Source organism: Copadichromis virginalis, linkage group LG5, assembly GCF_057382275.1.
Source record: "Copadichromis virginalis isolate Kocher_CV1m ecotype Utaka linkage group LG5, C_Virginalis_male_GT1.1, whole genome shotgun sequence".
NCBI lineage: Eukaryota > Metazoa > Chordata > Actinopteri > Cichliformes > Cichlidae > Copadichromis > Copadichromis virginalis.
The window spans coordinates 38941581-38957040 of record NC_140622.1 but is presented as its reverse complement, the minus strand read 5'-3'; the positions used below and the strand labels follow the sequence as shown (position 1 = coordinate 38957040).

Sequence of the window (15460 nt, the reverse complement as noted above, 5' to 3'; positions counted from 1 at the left end):
TGACCTTTGTCCTTTGGACTGCCGTTTCTTGTCCCGTGGAGGTGGCAAAATAATTTTGGAAATTGTTGGACTCATCCTGTGGTTAGATCTAATCATAATTCCTGTTTATAATGATCACTGGTGTCGTTATCAGGTCTGTCATTACTCTGTAAAACTTTTTCAGTTTTAGAGGCCATAAAGCTATTTCATGTTTACAGTTTGTAGTTATAATCGTCAGTTTCAGAATCTGCAGACAGAAAGGATTCGTTTTTATTGTAGTGGTCGCACGGTGGGTGAAATAACAACTTTAATTTAAAAGATGTAGTTTTGATGATATTTTATATGTAAAATATCAGATGACTCGTGTAGTTATTCCTGTAATAAAAATGAAAACACTCAAGATGATCTTCAGAAGCGGGATGCCTTTTATTATCATTTTATTATAAAACAGAAACCAAACTCAGGTGCTGCTTCTCCACTTCCCACATTAAACCAAACTGTTTTGGCAGAAGATAATTCAATAGCAATTAAATAATACAATATGACATATAACCATACAAAAACTGGCACATAGCAGCTCACCTGTATCATATATTCAGTGTCAAAGCCCAGTGCGCCCATGTCTTAATGAAGATACTGTTACTATGCCACAAGTATAAATGTACACTTCAGTCTGACACACTGGTTCAATCACATTAACACCATTTGACAAACATTTCACTGTGACATGTATGGTTTCAACAGAGAGAAGTCTAAAAACATGTCTCTGTTTCATCGTGGTGAAGAGTGACCTGATCGTAAAAGCGACTCTCGATTTACTGGTTGATCTACGTCCCCACCCTCACCTCTGGTCACGAGCTTTGGCTGGTGACCGAAAGAATGAGATTGTGGATGCAAGCAGCGGATATGAGCTCACTCTGAAGGGCGGTTGGCCTCTCCCTTAGTGATAGGGTGAAGAGGTCAGCCATCAGGATGGGTGGCTGGCTCCTTCACATTGAAAGGAGCCAGTTGTTGAGGTGATTCGGGCTTCTGACTAGGATGCCTACTGGGCACCTCCTAAGTCAGGTGGTCTGGGCATGTCCCACCAGGAGGAGGACATGCTGTAGAGATTATATCTCTCGACTGGCCTGGAAACACCTTGATGTTACCTGGGCAAGCTATAGGCGACTATAAAAAAAAAAAGCTATAAAAAACGATACGTAAATCGCTCCGTGTGCTCTGCTGAAATAAGAATCTGCCTCCTTGTTACCTGCTTTGACCTGTTTGTGACAATCATCTTGTGTTATGCCATCATCACACTGTTATCCACTGGACTTTTTTTTATTTTAGGCCAACTCATTACCACAGTGAGTAGTACCACGGGGTCAGGGGTGGAGGGGCGATTTTTGAATGTATACTGGTAAAAAACACATTTGTTGGGATGTTAGAGACTGGAACTCTCTACTGTGCAGTTTTTGTTGTTTGCTTTTCTAAAGTTGTGATCATGTAGTGTTAAAGTTTCATTAATGTTTGCTGGTTTTATTGTAAGTTGATGACATGAGAGTGGATATTAAATAGCATTAAATGAATAAAAATAAATGAACTGTTTTGTCTTTCATGTTATATTCCTTTAAGACAACAAACAAACATATTTTAAGAGACTGTGATAGTAACAATTTTTGCAAAAAAATGAGAGCTAACCGATATGGACAACAAATACAAGTCTTGTGCACATTACACCTACAGGAGCTGTTCAGCTACGGAAATACCACAAAGCTCCAGGTGCAGTTTTTTACTGATGGTGTTTGCTGATGATAATGAGAGAAGAGGTGTGGAAGTCTGCAGTCACTGAGTCAGTAATGTTAGTCGCTGTTATGCGCTGTGGCCTCAGCAAACTTCATGTGACCCGGGTGCGAGATGTACATTAAATGAAACGATGGTGGTCTGCCTCTCCCCACCGCAGGGAAAAGGGTAACACCACCTGGGTCTGGGTGCAGTTCCCCCCTCCAGGGGCAAGGGTACCTAGACCCGGTTTGTAGAGTACGCTTGGGGAGTGTGATCATGTGTACAGCGTCTCTTTATGTCTGTCTCCACGTTGGTTGAGTGTGGAGTGAGTGCATATGAGAGCATGGGGGGGGGGGGGGGGGGGGGGGGGGGAATGGATGTTTGTGTCTGTGTGTGCCTGTATGTCTGTGTCTATATGTCAGGTTGGGTATCAGACGCCACCTCTCTGGGGACACCTCAGGCCCTCCAAGGTTTGGAGGCCTATCTCCGCCCACCACCACTTCCCCTGCCAGTGGCGGACTCCCTCAGACATCGGTGCGTTGGTGGTTCTTTGTGTCTGGGGGTGGGCGTCCAGGTACACACCGGCTCACTCCTTGGCGGCCGCTTATCGGGGCCTGGAGCCTAGGGCTCGCTTGGGCCCCTTCGGAGGTGGGGTGCCCCCGGCCTGGGGCTCGGTCACTCAGGCACAGCTGGGGGCCGGCGGAGCTCATGGGCGCGTCACTGCAACTCCCCCTGACTTCTGCTCCGCGGCTGCTGAGTGAGCCCTCATCTGGGACTCTCCTCAGCTCTTACTGGAACAGTGGCGCGGCTGCCCCTCTGTTGGTCTTCCTTGGTCTCTTGTGTTCTGGGGGCCTCTGGATGTCTGGAGTTTTGATCTCCTCCATACCCGCTTCACACCCCGGAGGACGGGGCTGTGGCCCCCCCACACACTCCCTAGCAGATCGTTACATGGAGAAACCTTTGGAATGCAAGCGCGCGGATCCACACAGGTATGCACACGGGTGTTCACTGCTCGTAGACCCAAATTACACCTTTCTTGGCTGCTACTTCGAAGCACATCTGTCCTGCGTGCTGCACAACAACATTGAATATTTAGTATTTACTGCTGTTTACACTTAGCTAGATTAATGCGATGGTGTTGTGTTTAGTATGTTGCTTTGTTTTTTTTTCTGCTTGTTTTCTATTCTTCTCTCAACAGGTGATCCAGGAGATTTTTATTTTTTTTCTCCCCCCCTTTCTCACTGTCCCTCTCCCCTTCTGTTTTTCCTTTCCTTCCTCTTTCTTTCTCCCTTTCCTATCCCTCACTCATGTCTGTCCCGTCTGTAACATCTGAAAATAAAATATAATAAATAATAAAAACAAAGATCGACCAAATGGACCAATACGGCAATGCCACGATGATCCATTTGGCAAAGTAAATCCATTGGGTATCCTTGTTGGTCTTCAGACAACAATTCTGATGGCTAAAGAACCAAATGGGACAGGCAAAAAAAAAAAAAAAAAAAAAAAAAAGAATCGATTAAGCTAGGTGGCTAATATGTATAGCCATGTAAATGTGTTAATAATGTCGGTTTAAATGCTTTCCCATGATTATTTTCATGTTGGCTGGAAATAAAATACTTTTATATAAAATAAAATACCCCTTGTTATTAGTGCAGATTACTGCAACTTCTGCATGACAGGCGTGTCTGTTACACGCTTTGTTGTGATATCGGGTGTAGGCAGTGATTAAGATGCTAGTTGTGTTCAATACATTCCAATTTTATTTATATAGTGCCAAATCACAACAATAGTTGCCTCAAGGTGCTTTTTATTTTAAAGTAAAGACCCTGCAACCCCGCTGTGAGCAAGCATTTGGCGACAGTGAGAGGGAAGAACTCCCTTTTAACAGGAAGAGCCAGAGATGAATAAAAACAAATGATTTCATGCAAATGTATTTGTGTGGTCACACTTTGTCCAGTCTGCAAACTAGACAGAAAACAGAACAAACGTATCAATATTGAAGAAGAAAAAAAAAAAAAAGAAAAAAAAATGAAACGATGGTGACCATGCACGTTTTATCTTTGCTTTTAACTTAATATGCTTTTAGCCATAGAACCAACAACCCTTGAACCTGTACGTGTAAAAGGAAACATTCTTGTAAACCACAGAAAACATCAGAGGAAGTGGTTTGATACTGAAGGGTGGTGGCTAATTTTGTGTGTTTGAGATGAATTACTACCTGCAAAGAGATTTTGAACTCTAATGAGACTACCTATTGTAATGAGATATATAAATAAAGTATATACGTACTGTGTAGTATAAACCACAGGAATAGTGAACTGACTAAAGGGATAAATTTCGTAACATAAAAAAGGGCAGATTTTTAGAGTAGAATACAAAAGAGTAGAATATGAGTAGAGTATAAATTATCTCAAAAAAGAAGTATTAAAAAAACTCTTGTCTTAGCCCCAGTGGGTCTGTGATATGAAGGGAAACTAAGCAGGTTTTTATTTTTGTACAAAATTATCTCTGAGATTACAGTTAGCTGAAGCTGTTGATGTAAGCTATCATTTCCCAATAAGCAAAACCAGCTACTCTTTTAGTTTAGTTAAAAACAGCTTTTAAAACTAGAGGTCTTAAATCTGCAAACCTGGATCACTAAAATGGTCCAAACCTGCAGTTTCTCTCTCTCTTTTTAAATCAAATGTGCAATCAAATGATCCCAGGAGTGACATTTTACAAAACATTAAGTGTCTGAATCATCCCAACACTGAATTCTTGTTTTGGTCATGAAAAAATATTCAATTTAGTTACATTTTTTGTAAATGCACTTTAAATTGTAATGCACACATAATAAGACACTGGAACTGATTTTAATGTATCTTTAAATGGCTCATTAGTTGTTTACAGAACATAATTGTACTTTTTTAGACACTGAAAGGATTTGCCAGTAATTGACAAAATCTTAAATATGTGAAATGATTTTTCATGCTGCCCATAAAAACATGTAAAACGTATCTAAAGTATGAAAAAGAAAGTCGATATAATAAATGCTACTGCCACAACTGTTGGACATGACTGCCAGGCTGTCACAGCTTTCCAGTTCAACCAGGGAAATTTTCACCAACTCATTCACCCTGACGCACACAGCATTTATTTCCTGTTTACTGGCAATCAAAAGAAGTAAGTTACACAGAGGGAGGAGCTGTGTTTAAGGAAAAAAATTAAAAAGGACAGACAGGAAGGTGGGGCAAGAAAGTTTAAAATCACATACGGGTGAAATTCAAGAAACAACCCTGGAGAGTCTCAGACAAACCAGTGAAAGCAAACAAGCCGAGGATACATCAGACTCTTAAAGAAGCATCAGCACGCAGCACGGTGATGTTACTGCTACTACTCATCTTCTCACTGACAGGTAAAAAGATAACTAACACTTGTTAATACAACAGACTACTGAATGTTACATTGCAATACATATGCTGCTGGTGATTATGTGTTTTGGAATGGTTTAAGCTTTTTATTTTTATTTTTATTTTTTTTCAATTTCTTACTTTTTAAGTCTGTTCATATATTTTAAAAATGGCAAAAAGGTTTTTACAACTCAATCAAACAATCACATTTTAATCATATATAATATATAAATAGAAAAACTAAAATTGTGCTCATGCACGTTAATAAAATATACCATCTTAAAAATGTTAACATTAATTATGTGCACCATTTTTTTTCTTTTACATAACACATCTTCACCTTGTTTATTAAAGCTTTTAGGAAGTAAAACGTCTGATTGGATAATCTCGGGTCGTACCATCTGAACATAGCACCCTGAGTCTATCGCTACAACAAACACTGAATTTAAATAGTTACATGGATGAGACATCATGAACCAGGCAACAAATCAAAAACAGGTCTTAGTGTACAAATATCTTTGTGGTATAAGAAGTGCTAAAAATTGTATTTCTCTCATACATTTCAAGAACAAACATGCGTGCATGAAATTAATGTTGACTTTGACTACGTGGCTGCAGCTCCAGATTCTTACAAAGAGATTTTTTTCATTTTCAGGTTGTGAATCTGAAGTGAGAGCATGTCACCATCGATGGGCTGAAATCACCTGCAAATATCCTGAAACAAATAACATATATCAGTACACTGATGTAGTTCTTTCCAATGGAACACCTGTACAAACCTCTAAGAAGGACGTGTGGGAAGATAATGGCAGATTTTGCCTCTACCATGATACAAAAAATAAAAATCTCAAGGTTGCAATAAAACATGTTAAAGAGCGAGAGTTTGGGAAGTACAGGTGCAGGTTTTTTCAAAGATCGAACTTATCTGACATACAGGAAGGAAAACTGGAGACTGGTAAGAAATATCATCATCATCACCATCATCCTTGTGTCAGACACCAGACGAGGCACACACAGGAAATCAGAATATTTGATTAAAAAAATCGATACAGAATAAAACAGGAGTTTCGGAAACACTGGGAACTTTTTTTCTGGCTCATGAGCAGTCCTGAGCTGCAGTACAAACTTTTCTAAAACATTTCCACAGTTAGTGAGTCCCCATCTATTCAAAGTAATGGAGCCAAGGACATTTCAAAAAGTCACCTGAACATAAAAGAAACTTGACAAGTCCTTAAAATAAACTGCTTTAATTCTCTGATTTGTTTACAGAGCATATAAACTGCCCGCGAACATATCTCAGCGTGTACAGAACAGCGAACAGCACCATCACATGTGATTATCCAGATGTTTACGAGTCCCACATAAAGTTCTTCTGTAAAAAGAACCGTTTTACCTGTGAGGACATTTTATCAACGTCAAAAGGGACGTTTACTCGCACAGGCAGCAGCCGTGCCTTTAACATTTCCATCAGTCATGTGACCTCACAGGATGCTGGTGATTACTGGTGTGGAGTGGAATCAAATGATGGAAGTTACAGATTATCACACACACAAATACACCTGAAAGTTATAGGTGAGTATTCCACATGTTCAGTATCACAGGTTTAAATGATAAAAGCTGGCTGATAAGCTGAAGGCAAATATTTGTCTTTTTGTCTTCAGATATTGAACCTTTGCCATCAACTATTGGGCAGAACTTCACTTACCAGTGTAAGTACAACCGGGATGCCTCCTCATGTATAAAATTCATCTGCAAAGGAGAAGATTCAACTGTATGCAAACAGCTAGTAACCACCACAGAGCCTGACGTGAACCAGAGATTTATAATGAAAGAGAACAACGGGAGTATCACCATTACAGTGAGAGAAGTAACAGCAAACGATAGTGGGATATACTGGTGTGGAGCAAGAGTCCCTCACAAACACAATCAAACACATGACGACTTCTTTGATGGGTTTAATTTGACTCTAGGTAAGTTGTGCTGTTTGTTGTGTGGGTGACTGTCAAGATCAACCTATCAAAGAAAATATATGTCACTTTTTAAGACATTTGCTTGTAGTCAGTCAGAAATCAAAAGGAAATGTGAGGTAACACAGACTGTTTTCTCCTGGACTATAAGTGGAATATTTGGGCTATGCTACAAACATAATTAACAGCAATAGCAGTGTAATATTTTGTGATATAACAACATCACGTCTTTAGTTTCCCTAGTGCACATAAGAATGGATAGAAATTAAGAAAGGCTTTAAGGTACTGGTTAAAAAACTTGACCCAGGATACAACATCATAAATAAAAGTTTCTTTTAAATTTTACTGTGTGACAGTCCTGTGCAGGCTTAACCTGTAGAGTTACAAGGTTTAGTAACAAAATACCAGCATTTTAAATATTACACTTAAGCTAGGACACTTTTGTCTTTGCATTTGTCTTATGTTGCATCACCACATAAGTCCTCCTTTCCCAACATTGTGTCATCAGTGATAGCAAATCCTTGGGAAAAGTGAAAAATGCCCTAATTATATTTGCCCTAATATGCAGCCTGCAAGCTGCAAGCAGATGATGAAATGTTCCCTTTTCTCTAACATATCATCAGAAATATCCCAAATTTCCTTAAAATATGACATCATTTTAAAAGGTTGATCTCCCACCCCTACTAACTTATACTTAAAAGTGCAGTCAAGACCTTTAGTTAATTATTTAACATCAATATTATCGATAATGATCTACACCAGAAACTGTGTATTAAAAACATACATTGGTTTCTAGACTTTTGAAGTCTGACTGATAAGGTTTTGGGTGCCACCATGTTGTGTGTTCCATACACTGTAACAATGAAACACACAGAAACACATCTGCTTATTAGACTGCTAATGCTAGCATTCTATTACCTGCATGGCGTGCACCACATAGCAGGCTGTACAAATCTGTTCAGTCACGCACACCTCAAATGCTACTGAAAGGTCTGGATCAGAACTAGTGAAAGTCAGGTCAAGGGATTAATTAATAGGTGCATTATTTGCATCGGTTACAAAGTCTGCAAAAGTATATTCTGCAAAAGCACTTGACAAAGTTCACTGTATGAATGTAATAACCTCTGAGGCTGTTGCTGTTTATGCTTCAGTCTTCCTGCACCACCTTCACCACCTGCAGAGGTGTGACGTGAATATTTACAGGTTTATCTTGATGAACATTCATTTTCCTATATATATTTAATATGAAGGGGAAATCTCAGAACACAATACTTTTTAGAAAAACTTTTCCCTCACAGTGCAGTCTTCTTGATATTCAAGGAAAACATATAACACGTTCACAGCGTCAGTGTTTTCACCTGGGAGGGCACTAGTCCTAGAGTCCATCAGCCTTAAACATCTTTACTTAGCACAGTTTAATCTGCACGATATCTGAAACTCTCTGTAACTAGCTTTACTGCAACAGAAGAATTTAGTTTAGAGATGTTATTATAATGTCTAGTGTCTGTACTGCTGAACCTTTGACGATATGTTGCTGTGCAGGATGTGAAAAATGATTTCAAAATATTTCTGTCTCAAAACAAACAAAAAACCCCAAACAGATTCTCATCGTTTGATCTTTTTCTTAAAGGAATAAGACTTAATATTCAAAATTGTGTGTTTTGCATATTAACGTCAGTTGTTTCAGTTATATAAGACATACGACTTTCTGAACACTCTCCTTTTCTTCAAGGTCTGAAACAAGGAAGTATTCTCCATCCACATGAGAATAAGAATTTTGGTGAGAGTGTACATTTACTATCTCGCAGAAAACAAACAGACATTTTCACGACATCCTCGGACATTGTTGTGTGATGATTGCATGTGAATCAGTTTCCAGTCATCCTGACTCTTTTTGTTTTTTCTGAGGCAGTCGTCGTGTTGACCGTCTGTATGGCTTTTCTGCTGCCAGTGCTGCTGATGGTTGTGATAGTTTTGATCCTTATTTACAAACGTAAGTTCATTTATCACTTACCTTCATTTTTACATCTATATCTAATCATACATCTGGCAGAAAGTTGCCGTGAGCAGGGGGGCAGACAGGTGAGATTTCCAGATCTAAGATGTCAAGACGGAGTGAGCAGCAGAAGGCGGTGGTTAGTTTCTAGCAGGTAAAAAGTTGGCGAGAAGGACCAGTGACAGAGGAGGCCGAACAGCACTACAGTGGTACTAACAATCTGGCGGAAAGTGAAGGTCTCAGCCGGTCCTTAAATACTGACAGGTTATTACTAGAGATGAGCCGTAGTTGAGGGAAGCTGGATGTGAGAATCGGAGCTTCCGGAGTGCATTGTGGAAAAATATGCCAAACAACAACACACACACTGGATCCTGACAGATGTCAAATGAAGAGCTAGTTAAGTCTCAGTTCAGTCATGTGTCGAAATGAATCTACGTTGTTCTGTTTCTTTTCGATTTCTCAGGCCTTTCATCTTCAAAGGATACAGGAAGTGAAGCAACAGCACAGTATATCAAAGAGGTGAGTGAATGGTGCTCTATGTGTGACTGTGGCAGTGTGCTATGATCCATGCAATCACAGGGAGGTTTCTGATGCAGTACCATATACTTGGCTGCCAGCAACCACATGCCAACCAATCAGTCAATGCATATTTTTTTCCTAAAGACCTGTGGTTGCCAGGGGGGTCACTGACACCTCTCTAGTCCACTGTGTGCAGGGAATAAGCAGTTTCCTGGCAACTGCCAGCACCAACAGCAACCAGTCAGAGAATACACATGAAAGTAGAGTCACTGCCACATCATCACTCGCCAGTCTCTAGACCTGTGCGGCCGAGGCCTGACCTTATAGTACCTGCTAACACTGACTGATTGAAAGCTCTCCCAAGTGAAAAAAAATAGTGAACTGATTTAATGGATGCATGATTAATAATCCCTGGTTTAGCTTTTTTGGCCATTTTCATATCATTTTATTTGCCAGCGTTCTGAACTAAGCATTGCTTAACAGTTTTAGCAACACCAATTTGAATTTCAAGATGTACAGATAATGATTGATGGTAAACCTCATCAGATCAAATATAAACAGTTCAAACTGTATTTTCTTCTCCTCTTTCTGGAAAGGACAATATCTATGAAGAAATAGAGGAGCATTTCCAGAGTCCAGGCTCAGAATATGCCACAAACACAGTTTATCTCACCGTCGATCATCCTACAAACCATCCTGCCTCACTCCATTACTCCACCATCAACTTTCCGATCAGCTCTGACATAGCTGCTGCTGAGACACTGATCCTCACACCCAGCTCATCGACCTGCAAATATTCGACTGTGAAGCACAGCACGAGTCTGACGACGTCGACTGCCACACACCCACCCAGACCTCCACAGGAGCCTCTCTACTCAAAAGTCAACAAGTTGAAGCCAAGACAGAAATAAGGTCTGTGAAGAAATATGAAATACATTGACTGATTTATGTCAAATCGTGTATAGTAATTAAAATAACAAAGAGGTGCAAAACAAGTGTATCAAAATGTTGGCAACATGCTCCCAAACTGAAAAGGAAGTGCGCTGACGTAGAGCTTGACATGTTTTGAAACCAGTCTGATAAGATGAAACTTGCGGTGTTCTGTTGCGTAGATAAATTCTGTCTACATTTCCTTCCTTGAGGTGTTTTTGGTTACAAAATATGAATTTGCTTGCATACGTTTCTTGTTTGTCCTTGTGCTTTCATGAATGCTGGTCTAGTGATAGGATTCACACAATACTGTAATATTTTTATGGTCACAGTTCCCACATTTCTTAGTGGAATCTTGTGATATTTGGAAATGATAAAAATAGGTTAAATCCAAGATTTGGAAGGAAATCTATTTTCAAATCAAACTGGAAATGTCTTTAATCTCTTGACGTGGTTATGTGAAGTCCATATTCAGCAAAAAAGCCTTGATCATGTTCATGTTGCAGTAAGTCAGAGTAAGCCTTTACCTCAAACTGAATTAAATAAAAATTACAGAAAAGTTTATTTAAATACACATAGCAGCATCATTTTTAATAAAATGACATCAGGATGCTGAGCCTCCACTGGTTTAAATCTGCACTCTCCATCATTCTCCCTTTTAGACTCTCAGTGATGCGATCCACCCCTGTCAACCTCAAACCCACCTCAGCTGGAGCCATCCAAACCTCAGTCTACATCCTCACCACCACCACCTGGACTCTGGTGGGTCCTGTCCTAAAACTGCTGGGATTGTGTTCTGCCATGATGAGCTGCTGGAGTCTGACTGCCAAATACAATCATTTCTCTATGTCAGTAAATCATGTTCTTTTAAGTGAACTCTCCTTATTGAAACACTTTTGAGACACATCCCTGGTGTCCTTTTAACAACCCCACAGACTGCAGTGATGGGAATAACGGCGTTACTTTTTTCAAGCAGCTGCGCACGCTCCCGCGGACGGTAATCACGATCACTGTCTAACACAACACCTGGAGCTCAGGGGGCAAAACAATCACATGAGTGCTGCTGTTTGACTGAGGAAGAATAAAGTAGTCGTGGTAAGCCAATCACATGACCACTTCAAGACAAAGCAACAAGGTGACATATACCAGTTTATAAACTGTGTTGATAGGCCACGTAAAACCAGAGTCGTGATAAAAAATATATACGCGGCGTTTTTTCCTCAATAGTTTCGTCACATTTACTGTCTAAGGACAGCGCAGCGAGACCTCTCTGCTTATGAGCAAAAAAACAAACAAAAAAACCCAAAGTTTTAGGAGTGACGCGAGAGAGAGAGAGAGAGAGAGAGAGAGTTTTGAGATGTGAGAGATTTGAGAGATTAGCGTGTTTGGAGTGTGTAGTTAATGTGTTGTCTTGTGTAGTTAGTGTGTAGTGTTGTGGATAGTTTTGTGTTGTGTGTCAGAACAATGAGGCGACTGCTGTCTCCAGGTAGAAACAGCAGTGATACACCTGCTGCTGTCAGACCTGCAGGTATCAGGCTGTGATGTTCTCCTTTATACTGGACAGAAATTATTTTTTTGGAGAGGCACAAATAATTTGTGTGACATCTTATTGAATGTAGAACAGCTGATTGTTGTGTAAATAGTTTGAAATGGTTATTTAAAAAATCAAGGTAAAAGGTAAATGGCTGCAAATAATTTTGTTGTTTGCAAAACTTGTACATAGGATTTTAAAATTGACCATTTATATTTGCATTTAAAGTTATGAAATATGATTCAATAAACATGTTTGTGGTTGTTACAGTAAAAAATATAAGTTTTTCTACTCTGTTTTTATGTTTTTTGTCTGACTTTAGATCAATTGTGTTAATACAGTCTGTCAAAATGAAAACATGACTGTAAATTCAGACACGTGAGGTTGTGCTGAGTAGAATGATACCAAACAAGACAAAGTAAATAGTTTTTAAAGGTAAAATGTGGAGGAAACATCAAAAGTAGTTAAAAATGGCCAATTATACCCTGGAACCCAGAGGGTTAAACATTTTTAAGTACCGCAATAGTTATTTTTCAGGGAATTAGTTACTTTTAGAATATTGTAACTCAGTTACTAACTCAGTTACTTTTTGAAGAAGTAACTAGTAACTATAATTAATTACTTTTTCAAAGTAACTTGCCCAACACTGACAGACTGTACATATGAACAATTCACAAACGATTTCAGCATTTGTCTTCTAAGTCACTTGTGCCAATGTTGAATGATTTGCATTTTACAGGGATCACAGAAAAACCTCAGCTAGAGGTTCAGATTACTTGGTATGTTTTACTGGGGAGAATGAGACAGATGTGCTGTGGGTGCTACTTTTTACAACATCTGAGGTTAGTTTAACACAACAAGATCACTGTTTAGAGCAAAAATTAATTACTTAAAAACACTGTTTTTGTTTAACTGGTGATATTTCCATGCATAAGGTTGATGGGGAAGTGGCAGCAGGCACGTTTAGACAAAGCTGTGAGAAAATGTTCTTGTCTCATTTTTCCCATCATATTGTTCTCACTCCAGTGTTATTTGAGGGTCGCCAACCTTGCAGCTAAAGCATACAGTGTACATTATCTGTACTGATGGAGTGAAGTCCAGTCCACTAATACCACCTGCAGTAAAGAGCCATTATCTAGAACCAGATTAACTTCCGACACATCTTTACTTGGCTTACTGATCAGATTTTAAATCCCATTTCATGTACAATACATCTGAAACTTTGAACACTTTTCTGTTCCTGCTTCTTGTAAATAAACTATTACCTAAATAAAATGTTGTTGTGTATTTATATTGAGCTGACACCAATGAGAAAACTGTCTGTTTATACACCTTGAGCTTTAGAAATCATCACTCCTATCATTTGGTTCTTAGTTCTTACTTGGTGGTACAAGCAAGAACTAACCCAACTAACATCAACTGTACCAACCTGATTCAAACCTGTTTTTAATATCTATAATCAAACAAAATGATATATAAATGACATATATAAGTATGATGGGCCGTCTGGACCAAAAATGCCAGGGCTGGTTTGTTTTTTTGCCATGTCGGAGTTGCACAGCAGTTGCACAGCAGTTGCACAGCAGTTGCACAGCAATCAGCAGTTAAATTAACATGTCATTTGTCGATCTAGGCGGAAAAAAGTTCTTCAAAATTAGTTTGAAAATTTCATGAACGATGCAAGCTGGTAGATTGGGAAACCAGCAGAATAATAATAATAATAATAATGGATTGGATTTATATAGCGCTTTTCAAGGCACCCAAAGCGCTTTACAATACCACTATTCATTCACTCTCACATTCACACACTGGTGTAGGCAAGCTACAGTTGTAGCCACAGCTGCCCTGGGGCAGACTGACAGAAGCGAGGCTGCCATATCGCGCCATCGGCCCCTCTGGCCAACACCAGTAGGCAAGTAGGGTAAAGTGTCTTGCCCAGGGACACAACAACCAGGACAGAGAGCCCAGGGATCGAACCGGCGAACCATCATAGATACATTTATATTAATCATACGTACAATTCATCATAATATTAATATCACTACAGCTTTACTACTACTATATTTATAGTATAGTAGTATAGTTGCAGACTTTTTTCCCCCATAAAGTTAGCTTAGTACTGTCAAACAGGAGCCGCCTTTATATGTTGAAATCCATGAAGCTCAGTTTATATTACTGAACTGTGCAAACAAAAGAAACCCGTCTCCTTCTAACTGATAAAAGCAGTTTTCTATAATACCTACAAACTGCTATTTTTGTCACGCAGTTTCAAGACTTCCCGTTAATCAAAGCGTGATATGATTCTCCACCACACACGCCATTTATTTCCTGTTTACCACCAATTAGAGGAAGCAACATACAAAGCGGAAGGAGCTGTTTAAGACAAAAAAAAATGGACAGATTGAAAAGTGGGGCAGGAAGATTTTAGGTAACTTAAAACCGAAATTAATGAAAGATCACTGCAGACCAACAGACTGAGGAGGGAAAAAGACATCAGGAAACAAACCGCAGATAAATAATTCAGACTTCAAGATCTTAAACAAACATCCAAAACCAGATAATGAAGTTTCTGCTGCTACTCGTCCTCTCAATAACAACAGGTACAAACATTCATTTGCTAACACATTAACACTCAGAGTTTATCTGAATGTATAATATTATATATAACAAACGTATTTTTGATGTGGTGTAATCTTTTTTAAGACCGCTTAACACTAAAGGGATGCAAACTGTATGTAGAAACAGTCTGACAGTGAACCTGAAGGAAATCCAGCTGCAAATAATAAAATACTCAAACTCACAAACTGAACAATAATTTTGAAAAGACACTGTACAATATTTTAATTTACTTAAAAATTTGCTGTCACATACACACAGTTGTGATAATCATAAACACACAATTAATGATGAATTTAAACATTTACATGTGGTGCAGGGACAATTCTTAATATGTGCAAATTTTATAAAAATCATCATGTTAAACATATCACTGTGGTGCAAATATATTATTTCTGTGGGATAAGAAATACTAAATAATGCCTTTCATTCGTCTTCATCACTTCATCTACTATCTAGTAAAAATCTAGTAATTTCTGTGACACAAATGTCTATCTTTAGTTTTTTTTATGTGAAAAAAATGGGTTCACAGTAAAAGAAAACAATCTCTGCATTAACAAACCATTTCTGATTTATAATTATAGGACGTACATTTTTCTGTCACTTTTTTATTATTATTATTGTTAATTATTTCTTACAATATAAGCTCAAATATTTGTGCTGACAGCATTTCTTTATTAGGTCCAGAAAAACTGAGACGTGCTGGACTGGAAGGGCAGTTTCACTTATGTCTGAACCATGAAATGATTACCAGAATATTTTTTTT

At 38.8% G+C, this 15460-nt stretch overlaps 1 protein-coding gene across 1 annotated transcript; it reads left to right on the top strand.

Annotated features, from left to right (window-relative positions):
• The first annotated feature begins 710 nt into the window (after window positions 1–710).
• Window positions 711–13338, top strand: LOC146710345 (polymeric immunoglobulin receptor-like). Its single transcript, XM_085457989.1, has 9 exons — window positions 711–906; window positions 5791–6090; window positions 6405–6707; window positions 6797–7105; window positions 8835–8882; window positions 9015–9095; window positions 9562–9617; window positions 10214–10529; window positions 11210–13338. Exons 1-8 carry the CDS (start codon window positions 711–713, stop codon window positions 10526–10528), a joined length of 1608 nt encoding a protein of 535 aa, XP_085314115.1. The 3' UTR covers window position 10529; window positions 11210–13338.
• Window positions 13339–15460: the final 2122 nt, after the last annotated feature.

Excerpts from the sequence above, each read along its gene's own strand:
- LOC146710345 (XM_085457989.1), top strand. The coding sequence starts at position 711 with ATGGTTTCAACAGAGAGAAGTCTAAAAACATGTCTCTGTTTCATCGTG. Across the intron at positions 6,708-6,796 it reads AATACACCTGAAAGTTATAG|ATATTGAACCTTTGCCATCA; the intron begins GTGAGTATTCCA and ends TTTTGTCTTCAG. Across the intron at positions 9,096-9,561 it reads TTTGATCCTTATTTACAAAC|GCCTTTCATCTTCAAAGGAT; the intron begins GTAAGTTCATTT and ends TCGATTTCTCAG.